This window comes from Rhinoraja longicauda, chromosome 6 (assembly GCF_053455715.1).
Source record: "Rhinoraja longicauda isolate Sanriku21f chromosome 6, sRhiLon1.1, whole genome shotgun sequence".
In the NCBI taxonomy this organism is placed as follows: domain Eukaryota; kingdom Metazoa; phylum Chordata; class Chondrichthyes; order Rajiformes; family Arhynchobatidae; genus Rhinoraja; species Rhinoraja longicauda.
In genome coordinates, this window is record NC_135958.1 from 52946675 (window position 1) to 52970482 (window position 23808).

The window sequence follows — 23808 nt, forward strand, 5'->3', positions numbered from 1 at the left end:
CCTGTACACTAGTTCTATCCTATATAGTTCAGGGACTGTATTTTTTCTGCGCACAATAATTTGCACTATCCTACACACGAGGGACTATTTACAATTTTTGCTGAAGCCAATTAACCTGCAAGCCTATACGTCTTTGGTGTGTGTGAGGAAACCGGAGCACCCGGAGAAAACCCACGTGGTCATGGGGAGAACTTTCAAACTGAAAAGACAGCACCGGTAGTCAGGATCGAACCTGGGTCACTGGCGCAGTAAGGCAGCAACTCCACCACTGTGATGCCCAAGTTGTTCTTGTTTTGGACGAAACAAAAATATGATTTTATGAGTTTCTAATTTAAATGTTGGATAGTTATTCTAATATGGAGCTCCGTGCTGATGTTAATGAACAAAATTAAGAGGGACACCAAGGGCATAAGAAGCAGCCAGCACCAAACTAGTTCCATCAATGATTAACTCTTAATGCACCAGTGACTCATCCATCCATTAAGAGGCACAAACCTGGCATAAAAACTCCTTTAACTTTACCAGAGAATGTCAACGTTGACTATAAAGTTCTAACGGCGCTGACACCTTGACGGGTTCTTCTCATGAAGATTCTTTAGTGATAAAGTAACTTTTGGGAAGATTGATGTTCTCTCTGTAAAATATTGCTGTTGAGGTTTAAACCATTTGCAATCCATGCGGATAATTTGTTCTCACTCATTTTATAGCAGCAATAGTTCTCGGATCCCTGGCAAATGTAAATGAATGGTTAATTCCCCCCCGAATACATGGAGAACATTTTAATCAATTGTAGATGAGCAGCCTTTAAGTTATGTGGTTTTGGTCATAAGTATTGGTGGAAGAGTTACTTTATGATTTATTTGCACATACACTCATTACTGGGTGCCACACTCATTACTATTGAGCGTGGAAAAAAATACAGTCCCTGAACCTATTTCTTCATGCTTTATTTCAATGTATCATGTATGCTCTCCAAAATGGCTTCTAACAAATGGCAACCGTTGTGCATTATGTAAATGGCAACATTCTGCCTTAATTCGTTGCTTTGCCATGGCGATGCCAACCAAGCAATGGAATTGTTGCAGAGAATAATCTTAGTTATTCTTGTTAAAACGACAGAACATGAATATAAAATCTCCCTGGGGCTCATCCAGCCTCTTCAGGGTTCAAACCTCTCACAGCCTTGCAATATTTATTTAACCAGTTTCCAAGCATGAGACATAATAGCGGAGTCGTTCCAGGATGTAACTGAATCGGTCTACATGTGTGGCAGATTTTGCATGGGCCCAGTGAAGTCCAACACACCTGTTTCATGTGGAGATTGAAATGCCCAGGGTATGAAACCTGTGGGAAGTAAAGGGAGAAATAAAGAACAGCTGGCTGTGCAAGAAGGAACTGCAGATGCTGGTTTAAACTGCAGATAAACACAAAATGCTGGAGTAACTCAGCGGCACAGGCAGCATCTCCGCGGAGAAGGAATGGGTGACATTTCGAGTCGAGACCCTTCTTCAGTCTGACCCGAAACATCACCCATTCCTTCTCTCCAGAGATGCTGCCTGTCCCGCTGAGTTACTCCAGCATTTTGTGTCTATTAAAGAACACCTGTTCCATTCTTCTCAAAATGTTGGGGGACTACAAATTGTTTTATCTGATGCCATCATTAAAGTCATAACATATTTTTTCATTTTGCCTCATGTGTCAGTGTTGGTTAGCTACCCGTCACTGAACCATGGTACGATGGTGGAAGTGTCTCCTAAACCATGCAATGTGTTTCCAGCAATTCAATGTGGTTTAGTTTAGTTCAGAGATACAACGTGGAAACAGACCCGTCAGCTCACCAAGTCAGCATCGACCAACAATCACCCATACACTGGTGCTATCCCACACACTAGGGACTGAAGAAGGGTCTCGACCCAAAATATCGCCTATTCCTTTTCTTCAGAGATGCTGCCTGATACGCTGCCTGTATCTCCAGCTTTTTCTGTCTATCTCACAATTTACAGAAGTCAATTAACCTACAAACCTGCACGACTTTGGAATGTACGGTGGCGCAGTGGTAGAGTTGCTGCCTTACAGCGCCAGAGACCCAAATTTGATCCTGACTATGTGTACTCTTTGTACCGAGTTTCTATGTTCTCCCTCTGACTGCGTGGGTTTTCTCTGGGTGCTCCGGTTTCCTCCCACATTCCACGGACATGCAGGGATGTAGATTAATGTTTTTTTTGTAAACAATCTCTAGTGTGCAGAACTAGCATAGAACTAGTGTATGGGTGTTCGCTGGTCGGAGTGGTCCTGATGGACTGAAGGGCCTGTTTCCACACTGTATCTTTAAACTAAACCCGAGACTCACTACTCCTGACAGTCACAGTAAGCACATAACGATGGGAGGTATAAGCTGCTTTCGAGACATGAAATGGTTTAGAGTCAGAATTATAGAATTCCGATCAACTTCTAAACTTTGTGGATCTAGTCCAATTTGTCCTCTCACAAAAGATATCTACTAAAAAAAAGGTACTTGCATGGAAGCATGCATGGAGAAATGCACAGGAACCTGCATGGACAGCTGTAAATGATGTGGCTAAACCTTGTATTTGGGTCCAGAATGGTGTCAGAAATCCCTTTAGCTGAGTATCCTGAGTGCAAAAAACAAACCGCTGGACAAATTCAGCGAGTCAGGCAGCATCCGTGGAGGGAAATGGACAGTGGACGTTTCAGGTTGAATCCCTTCCCGTGGGGTGACAGTTAGTATAAAAAGGTGAGGAGGTTGAGACAAGACATAGACAATGGGTGGACATAGCTGAGGTGGGACTAGCGTAGATGGGACATCTTGGTTAGCATGGGCTAGTTAGGCTGTTTCCATACCGTACGCCTCTAAAGCACGTATGTAGCACAGTGGTGCAGCGGTAGATCTACTGCCTTACAGTGCCAGAGACCCCAGTTCGATCCTGACTATGGGCGCTGTCTGTCCATTCTCCCTGTGACCGGGTGGGTTTTCCCCGGGTGCCCTCCCTCACTCCCAAGATATCCAAGTTTGTAGGTTAATTTGGCTTCGGTAAAAATTATGAATAGTTCCTAGAGTGTAGGATACTGCTAGATCGGGTTGCCAACTGTCCCGTATTAGCCGGGACATCCCGTATTTTGGGCTAAATTGGTTTGTCCCGTACGGTACCGCCCTTGTCCCGTATTAGGCTCGGGAGGGCGCTGTAGGTCCGGACGCTATAGGCCTGGACGCTGTAGGCCCCGACTCTAGGTTATCATATCATATATATACAGCCGGAAACAGGCCTTTTCGGCCTTCCAAGTCCGTGCCGCCCAGCGATCCCCGTACATTAACACTATCCTACACCCACTAGGGACAATTTTTCACATTTACCTAGCCAATTAACCTACATACCTGTACGTCTTTGGAGTGTGGGAGGAAACCGAAGATCTTGGAGAAAACCCACGCAGGTCACGGGGAGAACGTACAAACTCCTTACAGTGCAGCACCCATAGTCAGGATCGAACCTGAGTCTCCGGCGCTGCATTCGCTGTAAAGCAGCAACTCTACCGCTGCGCTACCGTGCCGCCCAGTTCTGACAGTTTAGGTCCCAACACTCTAGGTTTCTGACATTTTAGCTCAGGATAGTCTAGGTCTGGAGGCCCGGGCGCCGCCTAATGGAGGTTGCCTAACAACCCGCCTCCCGGCCCGGGTGGCCGCCATTGGTGGAGCAGGAGCACGTGGCCACTGGCTGGGTGGGGTCACGTGAGGCGCGGGGGCAGTGACGTCACCTTGTCCCGTATTTGGGAGTGAGATAGTTGGCACCCCTAGTGCTAGTGTACAGGGTGATTGCTGGTCGGCACAGTTTTGGTGGGCTGAAGGGCTTGTTTCAGTGCTGTATCTCTAAAGTAAACTAAACTAGACAGCGTTTACACTGCACTCTGCTGCACAAATTGGAGTGGCTGACTTGTACTTTTTGCGGATTAAGTTACAGCAAATACCAATCTAATTTCATCCCTATGTGCATCATGATCAACATATCACGGGCCTCTAGACATGGCAGGGCATACCTGTGGAAAGACTTATCAGGTGCTATAAGTGTAACTTTTTTAAAGAGTGTTGAGAGCTTTGTTCTGATTGAGGCCCCAAACTGCTGTCACTTTGATAAGCCTCTGTTATTCCTGGGGTGATAAGGTAGGTCAGTAACAGGTTACTAACACCTCTGGCAAACAAGCAAAGATAAATAGATGAATCAGCGCACCATTAAAAGTCAGTGATAAGTGAGCATTTCTATTCCATGCAGTGGCTGCAGTAATGAATGGCTTGGATTACATTTTCCTTTCATTTGTTAGCTTTGCAGCATGCAAAGCTATGGCATAATCCACAAATATTCTTTTGGAGAAAGATACAATACAATGTTCTGGAGTAACGCAGAAGGTCAGGTGGCATCCCTGGAGAACATGGATAGATGACATTGTCGAATCGCTGTCTTGCATGGTCATAGGAGCAGAAGTAGGCCATTCGGCCCATCAAATCTACTCTGCCATTCTATCATGGCTGATCTAGCAACCCCATTCGCCTGCCTTCTCCCCATAACCCTTGATACCCTTACTAATCGAGAGCCTGTTAAACAAAAGTTCCCAAAGATTTGGCTTCCACAGATGTCTTTGTGCCAATGAATTCCACAGGTTCAGACTGAAGAAAATCCTCATCTCCTTTTTAAAGGTGTGTCCTTTTATTCTGAGTCTATGCCCTTTGGACTTAGACTCTCCCATTAGTGGAAGTCTAGTCCCTTCTTTGGACTCCATGTTCTCCAGAGATGCTGCCCGACCCACTGAGTTACTCAACACTTTCTGTTTTTTGCTCAAGATTCCAGCATCTGCAGTTCCTTGTGTCTAACATTCTTTTTGACTTTGGCCTCCATTTCTACCTGGTTTATGACCTCTTCTCCTTGTATGAAGCTCCTAGCCACTTTGTACTCCTTGTTTGGGGGACGGAGAGAGCAGAGACCTGTTTGCGCAATGATTGTCTCTTTCAGCACGTTTTGCCCGGCACATGGTGTCATTTTCTAGCAGGAGAGTGGTTCAAAGTGGTTATTTCCTCCACTGTTCTTGTAGGAAGGTTACACAACTGCTGTGTTACCAGCCTGGGCAGGAATAAAAAACACCATTGTTCACCATGACAATGTTTCAGCAAGTTCAAGTCTTGCCACAAAATATTGCAACGCTCATCATCATAGGGTGGGTAACTATATTTGTATTTATATGTTGTATGTAAATGGTCGGGTATATGTATATATATGATTGGCCTAATGTATGTATATATATCAGATGTAGTTAATATAGACATTATTGTGTAAATAGGTATATTCATATGATTGTAGGGGTGAGTGAGTATATATGTAGTTATATATGTATTTTAGGTATTAGTTATTATAGATAATACTTGATAAATATTGATTAGGGAATGGGGGTAGGATTAAATAAGTTCACACTTCTTCCTACTCCTTTTCGCACATGTAATGACTTTAAGTAATGGATGAAATTCTTTGTATTTCTTCTGTTTTTTTGTTTATTTTGTTTTTTTAATTGATGTCTTTTAACATGTACGAAATAAAATAAAATGAAATGAAAAAAAAAAAAAATGAAAAGGGGAAAATCGACGTTTGAATGATTAGAAGTCACAGTGGCGCAGGAGTAGGGTTGCTGCCTTACAGAGCTTACAGCGCCAGAGACCCGGGTTCAATCCTGGCTATGGGTGCTTGTCTGTGCGGAGTTTGTACGTTCTCCCCGTGACCTGCATGGGTTTTCTCCGAGATCTTCGGTTTTCTCTCACACTCCAACTTTGTAAAGACTTGAAGGTTAATTGGCTTGGTTTAAATGTAAAAATTGTCCCTAATGTGTGTACGATAGTGTTAATGTGCGGGGATCGCTGGTCGGTGCAGAGTCGGTGGGCTGAGGGGCCTGTTTCCGCGCTGTATCTCTAAACTAAACTAAAGTAATCAATTGTAGATTGTAATCGATGCCTCATTAAAAACCCTCTGGAAAGGAGACCTGAGAAACTGGTCTCTCTGCTCATATTAGCTGTTATGGTCATTACACAATCAAGTTTTCTTTTCCAAACAAAGGTTTTCAGTAAATATTGAGATGCAATGAACTGCAGATGTTGGAATCGAGCAAAATACAAAGTGTTGGAAGAGCTCTGGAGGCCAGGCAGCATCTGTGGAGGGAAGGGATAAATCCTTTAGAGTCTGCAGAAGGGTCCCGGCCTGAAACGTTGCCTGTCCTTTCCCTCCGGAGATGCTGCCTGACCTGCTGAGTTACTCTAGCACCTCGTGTTTATTTTCTTCTGTGAATATTGCTTGGCTTCCACCATTTGCCCAAAGGCTTTGGAAAAATGTCAGTGAATGAACTGTGCTTCTGGCAGAGGGAGATTCTGATCGGACCTTCTGAAAGTGTACGAAGTTACCATTTTCATTGACTTTCATTAGAAACATGGAAATCATTTTCCTAGTTTTGCTAAGTCTTTTGTTGATGAAACAGACGGCAGCAGCCATTCCAGTTAATCTGGTAATGAACAGTCCACAGACAGCACCTCTGACTAATGCAATGGTGCATTTGGAGTGGTGGAGTGCAGGTTTGGAGCAGATATTTACCCAGAATATTTAGCTCAGGGCAGTACAGTGGTACAGGTGGTGGAGTCACTGCCTCACGGCACCAGAGGCTCGGGTTCGATCCGGATCTCGGGCGCCGTCTGTGCGGAGGTCACACACACACACACGTTCTACTTGTGACCGCGTGTGTTTCCTCCGGGTGCTCCGGTTTCCTCCCACAACCCAAGGTGAGCGGGCTTGTAGGTCAATCAGCCTCTGTGAATTGTCCCAAAATGTGTGGGGAGTGGATGAGAAAGTGGGATAACACTGAACCAGTGTGAATGTGTGATGATTGATGGTTAGCATGGGCTCAGTGAGACGAAGGCCCTTGCAGTTTCCATGTAGTATCTTTCGATGAATCAGCCTGAAACCTCAGTTCTTCCAGGTTGTTCTCCTGCAAAAAAAGAGGCATCATGTGAGAAGGTGTCACCGTGTGATGGTCTAGCAATGCAGTCTGTTTATATTACATAATGCAATCATGCCATGGTATCTCAATGGAGACCAATGTTAAGAGAATGAATGCAAAGTTGTCACTTTAAAACAGATGAAAACTGCGCGGAATCTTGTTTTAACTATGAATATATAGGTTCTTAATGACTGCGTATAACCAAAATTCCTCTCCTTTATAGTCAGAAGTGGGAGTTGGTGCATGAGGAGTCTGATGCACTTAATATCAAAGTGTATAAAGCACAGATGTTTCTAAGTTTGACAAGACTATACAAGTTCTCAAACGGCTAATCTGTCTTAATTGAATTTATACAGTAGTTCATCACAAGATGTTTGACTTTTGCAGATCCTTTTCCAGAGCAAGCTTTGACATGCTATGTCTTTTATTTCTATAATCTATGCCTCATGACTGTAGAGTTTGTGCTTTGGCAACCATGTGTTTACTTGTATATTATCGACTTTCTACTTAAACCGTTTGTGAAGTAACTAACAACCCAGCGGTATGAATATTGATCTCTCTAACTTCAAGTAACCTTTACTTTCCCTCTCCCTCCGTCCCTCCCCCACCCTAGTTCTCTTACTAGTTTCACGGTCCTCCTGATTAATTTTACTGTTTGTGTGCTTGAAACATTCTACATTTTCTTGAATAGCCTCTGCTTTGATCTGCCCCTTTCACACCTTGCATGGTCTTTGTACCCTTCCGTATCTCAAGTTTCACTTTCCCCTGACTCTCAGTCCGAAGAAGGGTCTCAACCCAAAACGTCACCCATTCTTGATAACAAGGCTTAGTTCAATTTGAGAGTTGTGTTTCCTAACTGATAGGAAAGGTGATTGTATGAATGTAGAACACAGAACAATACATTGCAGGAACAGGCCCTTCGGCCCACATTGTCTGTGCCAAGCATATCATATATATATATATATATATATACAGCCGGAAACAGGCCTTTTCGGCCCACCAAGTCCGTGCCGCCCAGCGATCCCCGTACATTAACACTATCCTACAATTTTGGGAGGCATGGACAATTTTTACATTTACCCAGCCAATTAGCCTACATACCTGTACGTCTTTGGAGTGTGGGAGGAAACCGAAGATCTCGGAGAAAACCCAAGCAGGTCACGGGGAGAACGTACAAACTCCTTACAGTGCAGCATCCGTAGTCAGGATCGAAACTGAGTCTCCGGCGCTGCATTAGCTGTAAAGCAGCAACTCTACCGCTGCGCTACCGTGCCGCCCATGATGCTTAGATAGACTAATCTCCTCTGCCTGCACGTGATCCATATCCCGCCATCCCCTGCATATCCACGTGCCTATCCAAAAGCTTCTTAAATGCCACACTGTATGTTCAGAAGTGTTCCACAGCATAGTATAGGGTGGCACAGTGGTGCAGAGGTAGATTTGCTGCCTTACAGCACCAGACACCTGGGTTTGATACTAACTACGTGTTCTGTCTGTACAAATTTTGTACATTCTTCCTGTGACCGCGTCGGTCTTCTCCAGGTGCTATGGTTTTTTGCTCCCACACTCAAAAGACGTAAGGTTTGTAGGTTAATTGTATTTGGTAAAAATTGTAAATTGTCCCTATTAGCTGGTAGACGATAGTGCTAATAGACGGGGTGATCGCTGGTTGGCATGGGCTTGGTTTAGTTTTTTAGTTCAGTTTAGAGATACAGCGCGGAAACAGGCCATTCGGCCCACTGAGTCCACGCTGACCAGTGAACCCTGTACACTTACACACACAGTAAGGACAATTTACAATTTTACCAAAGCCAATTACCCTACAAACCTATTTGTCTTTGGAGTGTGGGAAGAAACCGGAGTACCGAGAGAAAACCATGCAGGTCACAGGGAGAACATACAAACTACATGCAGACAGCACCCGTAGTCAGGATCAAACCCAGGTCTCTGGCGCTGTAAGGCAGCAACTCTACTGCTGCGCCATTGTGCCATGTTGAAGTCAGCAGCAGGTTGATTGTCGTGTTTGATTCTCTGAAAACTTCACGTTGGAGGGCATTCCCTCATTTGGAAAAGTTAGCTCCTAATTATTGTGTGCTTGAGTACCCTTACTGAGTAATTTAAGGAAATTAAAACCATTGATTTGTATCACTCAGCATGAGCTGAGGTGGGCTAAATATCATGGTGTTTTTTTGAAATATGATATTTGATGTTTTTTGATGTTAAAGGTCTAACAAAATAGGTTAATTGTAAAACTACAGCCAAACCTTCTGTTGAGCAGATTAAAGCATTAATCAGTCAGGGAAAGCGCCTTTCCTTTAGTCTATCTTTTCCCTTAAACGATGCATCTGTTTGAGGTGGATCTTGAGAGTCCCTTTTGATGTTCAGTTGATTTAGACGCATCTTCAAAGCATTGGTGTATCTTTTTGAAATTGTGAATGGAGCTTGTCACTTATTAAAGCGTTGGATGAGGCCCTTTAACCTAACAATTGTTGATGGAACCAGTTATACCAATCCGAAATAAAGGAGGCCAGTGCAGTTTGCAGCTTGCTTCCTGTGCTGAGCCTTTCAGCTTTGTCAACTCGAGTTGAAAAGTAAATGAAGAAACAAAAGGGTTGAAAGCAGAACGAAGTAACGTGAAAGAATATCTATTTGCCGACAAAATCTTTGAATGACCACAAATCATATTGATGTAGTTTCCCTTTTTATCTGGTTGGGCAATCAGACTCCTTAGTCTTTTGTTGTCTCCGAACCATTGAATCACAAACAACCAGAATTACTGACTGTCCACTTCTTCAAGAGTCAAGAGTGTTTAATTGTCGTGTGTACCGGGAATGGAACCACACATTTCTTACCTTTTCACCATTTTTAACTCGTGTAGATATGGGCGTTCACTTTATTTCTTTCAGAGTGCAAAATCCAAATGTTTCTAGTGTTTAAAAGAAATCCAATATATATTTAAAGACAGGATGAAATCTTTTAAAATTAGCACACTTGTGGCAAGTAAAGGACATGGATGTATCGATGATGAGGTAAAATGACTGGATGTTCTATTCTGTGCATGAACTTATCTCCTCTGTGAGGTTGAATTGAGCGTTCCACAAATCTATTTTGGGGATTATTTTTGACTTGTGGGGAAACAATGTACAATGTTCTTTCCTTCTCAGATTGTGCAGTACTTGGGGATATTACTCTAAAGCAATATGATTACATTAAAACCTGCTACAAAAAGCATGTGGATGAATTTCCCTGTATTTATCTGTCTTGGTCATTGTTGTAAGCTGCCACTATTCAGAATTAAAATGATTAAATCTCAATACAAATAAACATAATGTACTCACGTCACCCTCCCTCAAGGCACCCTCAGTCAGTGGCCAAGTTATTGCTGCCAACTCAGGCATAATTCAGGTGTACTGATACTAAACTACCAGTTATTAAAATGTTCCGCACCTTGGGTACAGTACAGTTTAGATACACTTTAGTTTATAGTCACATGTACTGAGGTACAGTGAAAAGCTTTCATCAGCGGAAAGGCAACACATGATTACATTCAAGCCATTTACAGTGTATAGATAGGGAATAATGTTTAGTGCGAGGTAAAGCCAGTAAAGTCCGATCAAGGATAGACCGAGGATCACCAGTGAGGTGTCTGGATAAAAACTGTTGAAATCTTGCTTGCTGAAAGGCCTGACCAAAATTGATTTGGGTGACTTTGAACCTCAATTATATCACTAAGTTTGTGCAAGAGTAAAATCCCTTTGCATCAGTGAAAACTGCTTACCACAGCAGATTACAAGTGCCGAGAATTTTTCCTATGGTATGTTAGAAATCAGGCAAAGATAGACACAAAAGGCCGGAGTAACTCAGCGGGTCAGGCAGCATCTCTGGAGAAAAGGAATAGGTGACATTTCGGGTCGAGACCCTTCTTCCGCTGAGGTACTCCAGTGTTTTGTGTCTATCTTCAGTATGGAAACAGACCCTTCAGCCGACTGAGTCCACACCGACTATCAATCACCCGTTTGCACACACTAGTTCTACAGATGCACTACACCCTAGGGGTAATTTTACAGCTAATAATTGACCTACAAACCCACACACCTTTGAGATGTGGGAGGGAACTGCGGCATCCAGAGGAAACCCACGCAGTCACAGGGAGAACGAGCAAACTCCACGCCGACAGCACTTGCAGTCACGATCGAACCTGGGTCTCCGACGCTGTGAGGCAGCGGCTCGCCCAGCTGCACCACTGTGCCGCCCTTGTAGATATGGACAAGGCCCTTTTATACAGTCTTGTCCAGACCAGTCTATAGTATTAAAATTCTCCCTTGGATGTTTAAAAGGCATCTTGTATAGAACAGAAACATGGTGAACTTGGTGGGTGAACATAAAGCATTAAAGTCCTTTGTAAATCTCTCGTACGGCAGTGGTCTGATTCTGAACTCCAGTAAATCAAATAGCTCATCAGTGTGTTTGAGTTTGAGAAAGATTAATGGACAGTGTTTTATAGAGTGAAGCCGTGACCTGCGTTAATTAGTAAATGAATAGATGAAGATTATTTTGGTTATTGAGGATTATGTACTTTTGAAGATTTTAGGCACAATGTTTAAAACCTAAGTTCTAAGCACCATTTTCCATCACCTTGGTTTAGAAATTAGATTGAACAGTTGTTTTATTCCCTTTCACTATATTGTATTTGAAAACAAATTATGCATAGTGTAAAAGAAAAGTGGCTGTGATAAAAGTGGTTGTGAAGCTCGTGTTGCCAACTGTCCCGTATTAGCCGGTACATCCCGTATTTTGGGCAAAATTAGTTTGTCCCGTAACGGACCGCCCTTGTCCAGTATTAGAAGGGTTGCCAACTTCCTCACTCCCAAACACGGGACAAAGTGGTGACATTGGTGGCCGCCATTGGTGGAGAGGGAGCACGTGGCTGCTGGCTGGATGAGGTCACGTGGGGCGAGAGGCGATGATGTCACCCTTTGTCCCGTATTTGGGAGTGCTATCGTTGGCAACCCTATGTGAAGCCCACCTGGCCATTGCCTCAGTCTGGAAATTCAAAGGGGCTTTTACCAGAGTAAGTCATGCTAATGCACCAATATACATTGGATCACATTATTCCCTGTGTAATACTCCTTTCAGAGAATTAAACACCAGCAACTCGTCCCTGCCCCATCAGGATCTGCACCCATTTCTCCCACTATTCCACCCCTCTCTCCCTTCCCCCTTCCTCCCCCTGTCCTCTTCCACCTACATCCTTTCATCTGGCCTCACAATTCACATCTCTTCACTCTTTATCTCACTGTCTTTTGTCTCCTTTTCTTTTCTGGCTTATGTCCACCCATCAGCCACTCAACCCCCACCCCCGGCCTCCCCTCAGCTGTACCCACCCTATCACATGTGTAGGAAGGAACTGCAGATGCTGGTTAATACTGACAATAGACGCAAAGTGCTGGAGTAACTCAACCTGTCAGGCATCATCTCTGGAGAAAAAGGATAGGTGATGTTTCAGGTCGGAACCCTTCTTTAGATGGGTCTTCAGTGTGAAGAAGCGTTCTGACCCAAAACGTCCCCAATCCTTCTTCTCCAGAGATGCTGTCTGACCCGCTGAGTTACTCCAGCACTTTGTGTCTATCTCCACCTATCACATGCTTGGCTTTGTCCTGCCCCCACTTCTCTTCCAGCCTTCTCCCCCTACCACAATCAGTCAGATGCAGGGTCCAGAGCTGAAACGTCACCTATCCTTGTTCTCCAGAGATGCTGCCTGACCTGCTAAGTTACTCCAGCACTTTGTTTCTTTTGCACGAGATTCCCTGGGTATGTTGGCTTGTATGGAGCGTCAGTGAATTGGTTTGCCATCAAGATAATTGCAACCTGACTGTTTTTCCTTTCGTCCTGCTGTTTCCACCACCATTGTGCCTCTGACTGCCCAACCCACCACATGATTAATCCTGATCCCATCTCATTATGTTCCCCCGATGAGTCAGATCTCCAACAGTCTACTGTTTGGAATACCAATGATAGTCAACAACTTTTAAATGAAACTCAAACCAATAACCCCTGCATATTTCCAGTAATTTGCCAGCAGAGTGGCATCGTAGTAGCGCTGCTGCCTCACAGCGTCAGAGACCCGGGTTCGAACCTGATTACGGGTGCTGCCTGTACGGAGTTTGCACATTCTCACTGTACCAGCTTGGGATTTCTCCGGGTGCTCCGATTTCCTCCCACATTCCAAAGTTGTACAGGTTTGTAGGTTAATTGGCTTCTGTAAATTGTCCCGAGAGTGTAGGACAGAACTAGTGTATGGGCGATCGTTAGCCGATGTGGTCTCGGTGAGCCGAAGGGCCTGCTTCCACACTGTTTCTCTAAACTAAACTAAGCTAAAACTGTGCACAATATCTAGCATGGTTCAGATAGAACAACTGACCATATTTTGCAGGTTTGCTCATTTTAATCTCCAGTTCATTGAAAAATGATTCAGAGAACATTTGTTCACTGATTTGGATTTAGCACATAGATAAAGTGCTATTTTTATTAAGAGTGTATTGAATTGAATTTGAAGAGCGGATTATCTGGTGCATCTGAGAGCGGGGATTGGACAGTTCTGATTGCTTAGTGTGACTGCACTTTAACTGTAGCACTGAGGCCGATTAGGCAGTTGTGAAAAGCACTACATCAAAGCAAGATCATCCTTTTTTTAAACATAGCATACCAAAACTTACAAGGGCACAAAATATGACTGCGTTGTGCATATGATCCCACTACTACTTTCCGACTTTGTTCCTACGAGTAAAACAATCAATCAAGCTTGGCGATTTCTTTTCAAGATTAACTCAATGGTTAGATACAGGTGAATCTTTACCCATAGCACACATTCAAGACTTCAAGAGTGCTTATTTGTCATGTGCAATGGTATATTTCTTGCTGCTGCTTTACGGGTACATTAGACGGAAGAACACCAATAAATATCCAATACATCATCGGTTATACTAAGTAAACTAGACTGCGACTTGACAGAACGGTTTGCCAGTTGCCTGACAAGGCTGAGAATTTGTTACACTTGAATATAATATAACATTCACAAATCCTCTACTATTCTGTTCATAATAGTCAGTGAATGTCCCCCTGAGAAACTGTAGCAGATTAGCACAAATTCCTTCTGTGCAGACAAAACCTCCAGTAAAGGCATTAGACCAGGCACTGAATTATAAAATGGCCACCTGCCATTGATAGGTTGCGACCATCTCGTTTCTTTTCTGACCTGCAAACATCTTTGGCTTATTCCTCACTTTATTTGCACCTTGAGCTTTGCATTTTATTTCTCCAAAACCTTGGGTCTTGGTATGGAAAGGTTCCAAGTATAGTACTTAACACACTAAGTAGGCCAATCTGTTCTTTGGCTAAGGCAGGTCTTTACGAGTATTAGTGGAAAAGCTGCTGTCTTTCACAAAAAATCTCCTTTAAGTTTGCTTTGAATTATAACATTGAATGTGTGATCCCCAACCTTTTTTTATTTGTGGGATTGTGCTTTGCTGGCAAGGCCAGCAATGTGTCCATCCCTAATTCATCTTAAACAGGAATGTCTGGCATTGTATTGCGCTTATATTATTTGCTCTCAGTGATGGAAAGGCAGAAGGGAAAATCGGAAGTTTCAGTATTACAGTATAGCAAAGGGGATTACAGAGGCATGAGGCAGGAGCTGGCCAAAATTGACTGGACGGAGGACCTAGCAGGGAAGACGGTAGAACAGCAATGGCAGGTATTCCTGGGAATAATGCAGAGGTTGCAGGATCAATTTATCCCAAAGAGGCGGAAAGACTCTAAGGGGAGTAAGAGACACCTGTGGCTGACAAGGGAAGTCAAGGACAGCATAAAAATTAAGGAGAGGAAGTATAACATAGCAAAGAAGAGTGGGAAGACAGAGGATTGGGACTCTTTTAAAGAGCAACAAAAGTTAACTAAAAAGGCAATACGAGGAGAAAAGATGAGGTACGAGGGTAAACTAGCCAATAATATAAAGGAGGATAGCAAAAGTTTTTTTAGGTACGTGAAGAGGAAAAAAATAGTCAAGGCAAATGTGGGTCCCTTGAAGACAGAAGCAGGGGAATTTATTATGGGGAACAAAGAAATGGCAGACGAGTTAAACCGTTACTTTGGATCTGTCTTCACTGAGGAAGATACACACAATCTCCCAAATGTTCTAGGGGCCGGAGAACCTAGGGTGATGGAGGAACTGAAGGAAATCCACATTAGGCAGGAAATGGTTTTGAGTAGACTGATGGGACTGAAGGCTGATAAATCCCCAGGGCCTGATGGTCTGCATCCCAGGGTACTTAAGGAGGTGGCTCTAGAAATAGTCGAAGCATTGGAGATCATTTTTCAATGTTCTATAGATTCAGGATCAGTTCCTGTGGATTGGAGGATAGCAAATGTTATCCCACTTTTTAAGAAAGGAGGGAGAGAGAAAACGGATAATTATAGACCAGTTAGTCTGACGTCAGTGGTGGGGAAGATGCTGGAGTCAATTATAAAAGACGAAATTGCTGAGCATTTGGATAGCAGTAACAGGATCATTCCGAGTCAGCATGGATTTACGAAAGGGAAATCATGCTTGACAAATCTACTGGAATTTTTTGAGGATGTAACTAGGAAAATTGACAGGGGAGAGTCAGTGGATGTGGTGTACCTCGATAGGAGATTAGTGGGCAAAATTAGAGCACATGGTATTGGGGGTAGGGTACTGACATGGATAGAAAATTGGTTGACAGACAGAAAGCAAAGAGTGGGGATAAATGGGTCCCTTTCGGAATGGCAGGCAGTGACCAGTGGGGTACCGCAAGGTTCGGTGCTGGGACCCCAGCTATTTACGATATACATTAATGACTTAGATGAAGGGATTAAAAGTACCATTAGCAAATTTGCAGATGATACTAAGCTGGGGGGTAGTGTGAATTGTGAGGAAGATGCAATAAGGCTGCAGGGTGACTTGGACAAGTTGTGTGAATGGGCGGATACATGGCAGATGCAGTTTAATGTAGATAAGTGTGAGGTTATTCACTTTGGAAGTAAGAATAGAAAGGCAGATTATTATCTGAATGGTGTCAAGTTAGGAAGAGGGGATGTTCAACGAGATCTGGGTGTCCTAGTGCATCAGTCACTGAAAGGAAGCATGCAGGTACAGCAGGCAGTGAAGAAAGCCAATGGAATGTTGGCCTTCGTAACAAGAGGAGTTGAGTATAGGAGCAAAGAGGTCCTTCTACAGTTGTACCGGACCCTGGTGAGACCGCACCTGGAGTACTGTGTGCAGTTTTGGTCTCCAAATTTGAGGAAGGATATTCTTGCTATTGAGGGTGTGCAGCGTAGGTTCATTAGGTTAATTCCCGGAATGGCGGGACTGTCGTATGTTGAAAGGCTGGAGCAATTAGGCTTGTATACACTGGAAAATAACCTTCTCTCCCGAGATGCTGCCTGACCTGCTGAGTTACTCCAGCATTTTGTGAATAAATCGATTTGTACCAGCATCTGCAGTTATTTTCTTATACTACTGGAATTTAGAAGGATGAGGGGGGATCTTATTGAAACATATAAGATAATTAGGGGATTGGACACATTAGAGGCAGGAAACATGTTCCCAATGTTGGGGGAGTCCAGAACAAGGGGCCACAGTTTAAGAATAAGGGGTAGGCCATTTAGAACGGAGATGAGGAAGAACTTTTTCAGTCAGAGAGTGGTGAAGGTGTGGAATTCTCTGCCTCAGAAGGCAGTGGAGGCCAGTTCGTTGGATGCTTTCAAGAGAGAGCTGGATAGAGCTCTTAAGGATAGCGGAGTGAGGGGGTATGGGGAGAAGGCAGGAACGGGGTACTGATTGAGAGTGATCAGCCATGATCGCATTGAATGGCGGTGCTGGCTCGAAGGGCTGAATGGCCTACTCCTGCACCTATTGTCTATTGTCTATTGTCTATTGACTTGACAGAACAAAATTTCAGGAAAAGAATATGGACTGAACATGCTCAGATCCAGAAACCTCAACTGAATTTCTCCCTTTGAATTCTTGCTCTGCACAGCGTAACTGTTAATTAATAAGTTGTTTATTATAATTATCCAAGGAAAAGGTATGTGTGTGTGTGTGTGTGTGGTCAAATATTGAAAGACAATATTCAGAGAGTATTTCTCATTGTGATGGTTGGCACAGGACAGGAACCTTTAGAAAGGTTTATTGTTGACGGGTGTGCCAGGAAATTCATCATTTTGTTTTCTGGCTGGGAAGGAGCTCTATTACAATAGCAACATCCAGAACAATTTTATGAATCATTACTTTGCTTCACATTGTTTTGTTGAGCTACTGCAATGGGTATGATTTGCAACGCAGGTGCCCCTCACCTTACGATGGGGTTCCGTTCCGAGAAACCCATCGCAAACCGAAAATATCGTAAGCCGAAATGCATTTAATACACCTGATCACATGGCCGGAGGCGAGCTGCGGCTCGCTAAGGGTCGCTGCCGTTTAGCGTCCATCGCAAAGTCGAAATATCGCAAGTCGAAGCATCGTAAGCCGGGAAGCACCTGAGTTGAGTAGCTGAGGCAGTTTCAGAATCAAGCGATTTATTGAAATGGGCTCTAGAAGTATGTGGAGTAGATTTTGTTTAACAGAATTTGCCACGTAGCATTTATTGTTTCTGAAGTTGGGATGTTTTACACAACACAGAAGTACCATTATTATAAAATATATGTTCCGCTTGAGTTATGTCTGGACCAATTGAGATCTCAGAAAGTAAACCTCAGGGGCTGAAAGGTCTATCTTCACTCAGATGACTGACAGACCATCTCGCGTGTAGTTTAGATTTGAGTTTAGAGACACAGCATGGAAACAGGCCCTGCAGTCCACCGAGTCTGCGCCGACCAGCAATCTCCGCACACTAACACTATCCTACACACACCAGGGACAATTTACAATTTTACCAAAACTGACTAATCTGTACGTCGAAACCGGAGCACGCGGAGAAAACCCAGGCAGGTCACCGGGAGAACATACAAACGTCGTGCAGACAGCACCCTTAGTCAGGATCGAACCAGGGTCTCCGGCGCTGTAAGACAGCAACTCTGCCGCTACGACACTGTAACGCTCCTTATAAGAACATTATGTACATTCAAGAAGAGTTGCAGCTACCATATTTTTTCTGACATTTAATGCGACGCACTTTTTAATCAGATTGACTAAAATATGTGTTTTCTTTCAGGGACCTGATGCCTAAGACACTGGATGGTCAAATCACCATGGAGAAGACCCCTAGTTACTTTGTCACTAAGGAAGCAGCTGCCCGAATCTATGCAATGTCCAAGGACGCCAAACTAATAGTGGTGGTTCGAGATCCGGTCACCCGAGCTATCTCTGACTACACACAGACTCTCTCTAAAAGGCCCGACATCCCCAGCTTCGAGAGCTTGACTTTCAAAAACAGGACTACAGGCTTGATCGACACTTCATGGAGTGCTATTCAAATTGGCATCTACGCCAAGCATCTGGAGAATTGGCTGCAGTACTTCCCGATGCGTCAGATCCTGTTTGTGAGCGGAGAGAGGTTGATCAGTGACCCAGCAGGAGAACTCAGCAGGGTGCAAGACTTTTTGGCCCTGAAGAGGATCATCACAGACAAACATTTCTACTTTAACCAGACCAAGGGCTTTCCTTGCTTGAAGAAGCCGGAGGGCAGCAGCAAACCCCACTGCCTGGGCAAGACAAAAGGCAGAACCCATCCCAACATTAACCCGGAAATAGTTCAGAGGCTGAGAGACTTCTACAGGCCTTTCAACATGAAATTTTACCAAATGACAGGACAGAACTTTGGTTGGGACTAAGGCCAATTTAACTTTGTAATGACATTAGAGACATGAATTTATTGCTATATTATATATATATATATATATATATAAATATATATATATATATATATGTGTGTGTAACTTGTACAGAAATCTATTTTATAATAATTTATTTTTAATTCTTAAGCAATTAATTCACTAAGCTGCCTAACCACATTGTACACTGTATATAGATCAACCCATATCTTCTAACATTCCACAATTATATCTGCATTGCTCATTGATGGTGCTGTCTTTCATTGATTACGTTTTAATATCTAAAAGCACATTTTTTTTGTTACGGGTATTCAGTGTTCATAAGATCTAACGGTTGGACATTTGATTCCTAGCTGATAAACATTGGTAGCATGTAGACAGTTCATCATGAAAGCAATAACTGGTCAGTTGGTAAAACTCAGTGCAGAAAATGCACACGGTGGACCCACATCATTCAATATCTGCTTTGCCTCTCGACAACAAGAAGGAAGAATTAAAATCGATCCACTGCCAGACCTTGTTTAAATCACTAATTGTAACAAAGGTGTCCAAGACCTGTGATGAACCGATTATTACTAGGGAGATGCAAGAAACAGCAGATGTTGGAATCTTGAGCGAAACACAAACACAAAATGTTGGAGGAACTCAGCGGGTCAGGCAGCATCTGTGGAGGAAACAGACTGGCGATGTTTCGGGTCGGAACTCTTCTTATCAACAGAGTCTTGTTGCTTAAACCATGTTATTTGTTTTCTGTGTCTAAACTCATAGATTCCGTGTTTCCTTTTTATTTTCACGGCATGCATTACTGTTCGACTGGTCTGTCATTCTGAGGAGTTTTGACTAAATAGCGACCTCCAAATGGGTTTGCAGATGTACTGGAGTCACTAATCCAACCCCACCAACTCAGGCATCCATTTACTTCCCCTCTTTTAATTCAACATCACTGTCATGGTAGAATTGAGTGAGCCACTGCCTCACTGCACCAGAGCCCCGGGTTCGATCCTGACCTGGGATGCTGTCAGTGGGGGGTTTGCATGCTCTCCCTGTGATTGCATGGGTTTCCTCACGGTGCTGCCGTTTACTCCCACATCCCAAAAGGATTGCGAGTTAATTGGCTTTTGTACAATTGCCCCGAGTGTGTAGGAAGTGGATGTGAAAGTGTGATAGCATAGAACTGGTGTGAACAGGCGATCAATGGTCAGCATGGACTCAGTGGACTGAAGGGCCAGTCATGAAAATCATTCATTGGTTTCTGATGTACAGACTGAAAATTTTCCTCGTCCGTTTAATCTTAATACTATGGCTCTGTTAGAAGAAGGTAATAATTATTTAATGATGGCAGCATTGAGATTGCTATTGCCTGGAATGGTCATTACAAAAATGGGATGTCCATGGGATCAGTTCAGATCTTGCCTGCACTCGTGGTGCATGTCTGGGGTCGGCCTGTTATGTAGTTGACCGTGCTCCTTATTAGTAAACGTTGAATGGTTATAGTTATAACATATAAGGAAGAAATGCTGCCGTCAGTTCAAGTTGCATCGTGCCCCATTGTTGCATGAAGTGGTTTGTTCAATGACGCACATTGATTTGTACCTCCGGACATGACAATAGACAATAGACAATAGGTGCAGGAGTAGGCCATTCAGCCCTTCGAGCCAGCACCGCCATTCAGTGCGATCATGGCTGATCACTCTCAATCAGTACCCTGTTCCTGCCTTCTCCCCATACCCCCTCACTCCGCTATCCTTAAGAGCTCTATCCAGCTCTCTCTTGAAAGCATCCAACGAACTGGCCTCCACTGCCTTCTGAGGCAGAGAATTCCACACCTTCATCACTCTCTGACTGAAAAAGTTCTTCCTCATCTCCGTTCTAAATGGCCTACCCCTTATTCTTAAACTGTGGCCCCTTGTTCTGGACTCCCCCAACATTGGGAACATGTTTCCTGCCTCTAATGTGTCCAATCCCCTAATTATCTTATATGTTTCAATAAGATCCCCCCTCATCCTTCTAAATTCCAGTGTATACAAGCCCAATCGCTCCAGCCTTTCAACATCTTGTGTATGTGGCTGCAATACAGCATGAAGTGGTTCAGCTGCAGGTAATACGGAAGGTCTTCTTTAGCTCAAACTGTGCTTGTGCTTTCCAAAGGAGGAACGTTGAAACTAAGGGGAAAGCCTGCATTCTTGGGTTTACTTGGGTCTTGGCTGCTTTCAAATCTTTGCTAGATCCTATGGCCTTGTTTCTGTCTACAGTGGGAAACCAAAGGCACAGGGCCCCTGAGAGTGAAAACTCTCATAATGTCATTCAGACCGACTTCTCAATTTTATGGACAAAATGCCATCTGTTTATTTTACTTATTTTTTTAAAAGTGACCTGCTTTTCAGATATCTGTTATTTAGTCTACATCCATGCTGATCTATTAAGATTAGCTCGAAAATGTGCAAATAAACAAAGTACAATTTTTCCTATTATTTTTTTTAAATTTGGATTCTCATTTTGCATGGTAACTGATTTTTAACTCATAGATTCTGATCGTTTTGTCTTTAAAGTTACCCTTGCTTTTAAATTTAGAAAATCTCCTCCAAAATACCACCATTCAGTGACAAACACTGTTCCTCTACAAAATGGAAACTCTCTTTAAAATGTTGAATTCACGGAGTCTGCAATAAAGTGCTCCACGTAACTGTTTTGCCATTGAAATGGATTTCACATCGGCTTTGTTCACACAACTCATAACATCACTGTGCACCCAATCCATTGTCTTCCGAAAGGTAAATTTATACCTTGACATGGTGGTTAGTTATAAATTTGTAATAATAATAAATATGTGGCTGAGTTTTATTCAGCTTGCATTCAAAAGTACGTATATTAGCAAATGGTTTCTGATAATATTGTACTTTAGAATAGTTAAAGTGTAAAAGAAATATGTAAATCAAGTATTTTGTGGTATGTACAACAGAAAATTAATTTTACACAGATAAAAATGTTTCTAGGAATTTGGGGGGAAAAGCATCCTGTTTCTTGTTATGAAGAAACAAATAAAATATATTTTACCAAACTAATGGTCTTTCATTTTTCTGCAAATGAAATATTTATTCATAAGTGTGAAATTCTTAACCTTCCACTTAGAAACAGCATATTGTTTCATTCAGTGACAAAACCAGTTCTTATAGAAAATAGAAACTCTCTTTTGCCTGTGAAACATCAGATTGAGACACATTTTATCTTCACTACCATCTGTTGCACGCTGCACCAATTTCAAATATTAAGAACTTGAAGCAAGAACATTAATTTAAAAATGACCAAAAAACATACTTGAAAACCTAATTACAAAATCATATTTTAAAAACAATTGAATAAGGCAGAAGATTTCCTTTATAAGAACAGATTGACTTGTACCTTTAACAATTATACATTGGTTATCCATGGACAACAATGAAAAACCTTTAAGTGGGAGGTTTGTGACGTGCAGCGGCAGCATCTTCGCCCGCCCCGGATCGCGGGGTTTGGGTCGGCCCGCTGCGGACCTTTCACCGTCCGGCGCGGTCTGGAACGTGGCAACTTCAACAGCCTGACCGCGGGAGAAGATGGCAGGGGAAGAGAAAAGACATTCTGGCCTTCCATCACAGTGAGGAGGGGACTGGAGGAGGCTCACTGTGATGGATGTTTCTTATTTTTGTTTTGTGTTGGTTTGTGATTGTGTGTGTAATTGTTTATTTTTATTGCTCCATTGCTGGACTGTGGGTGACCTTTCATTTCACTGCACATCTTGTATGTGTATGTGACAAATAAACTTGACTTGACTTGACTTGAATTACCCCACATCTCTATCAATAAATAAGTGGTGGGGTTATTCACTGATTTGTGGTGCTGTGAGATTGCTTGTTCAAAAACCATGAATATCTTGCACAGTTTAGTTTTGTTTAGAGATACAACGTGGAAACAGGCCATTTGGCCCACTGACCAGCGATTCCTGCATGTTAACCGTACCCTACACGCACTCGGGACCATTTCACATTTATACCAAACCAATTAACCTACAAACCTGTATGTCTTTGGAGGTTAGGTAACATTACTGCTTATGAATCTGGAAAGGGAGAATGATGGGGTATGAAGCATGAATGCTCCAGTCCCAGGAGAGAAACTTCACTCAACCTATACTCTGGGAAAACTACAGTACTAAGTGAGTTACTCAATCTACATGCCCACCCAAAATCATTCAATGTGCAAAAAGGCATAAACTGTTACCTCCCCACTCAAACCCCTTTCCTCTGCAACCCCAGGAGATGCAACACCTGTCCCTATACCTCCCCCCTCAACTCCGTCCAAGGACCCCGACAGTCTTTTCAGGTGAGGCAGACATTCACTTGCACCTCCTCCAACCTAATCTACTGTATACACTGTTCCAGGTGCCCAACTCCCTGGTCAACCCGTCCCTTCCCACCAAAACCACCCCCTCACCAAGTACTTTCCCCTGCAACCGCAGGAGATGCAACACCTGTCCCTTTACCTCCCCCCACGACTCCACCCAAGGACACCGGCAGTCTTTTCAGGTGGGGCAGAGGTTCACTTGCACCTCCTCCAACCTCATCTACTGTATCCGCTGTTCCAGCTGTCAACTCCTGTACATCGGCGAGACCAAGCGCAGGCTCGGCAATCATTTCGCTGAACACCTCCACTCAGTCCGCCTTAACTTACCTGATCTCCCCGTTGCTCAGCACTTTAACTCCCCCTCCCATTCCTAATCTGACCTTTCTGTCCTGGGCCTCCTCCATAGTCAGAGTGAGGCCTAGTGCAAATTGGAGGAACAGCACATCATATTTCGCTTGGGTAGTTTACACCCCCGCGGTATGAACATTGACTTCTCTAACTTCAAATAGCCCTTGCTTTCCCACTCTCCATCCCCTCCCCCTTCCCAGT

The 23808-nt window shown here is 43.4% G+C and overlaps 1 protein-coding gene across 1 annotated transcript in view; it reads left to right on the forward strand.

Annotated features, from left to right (window-relative positions):
• The window catches only part of LOC144594464 (heparan sulfate glucosamine 3-O-sulfotransferase 3B1-like), a 35448-nt gene extending 13551 nt beyond the window's left edge, over positions 1-21897 (forward strand). Inside the window, exon 2 of the mRNA XM_078400960.1 lies at positions 18270-21897. Within this exon, the coding sequence (XP_078257086.1) occupies positions 18270-18888 (619 nt within the window). The 3' untranslated portion in view covers positions 18889-21897. The remainder of the gene's footprint in view (positions 1-18269) is intronic.
• Positions 21898-23808: the final 1911 nt, after the last annotated feature.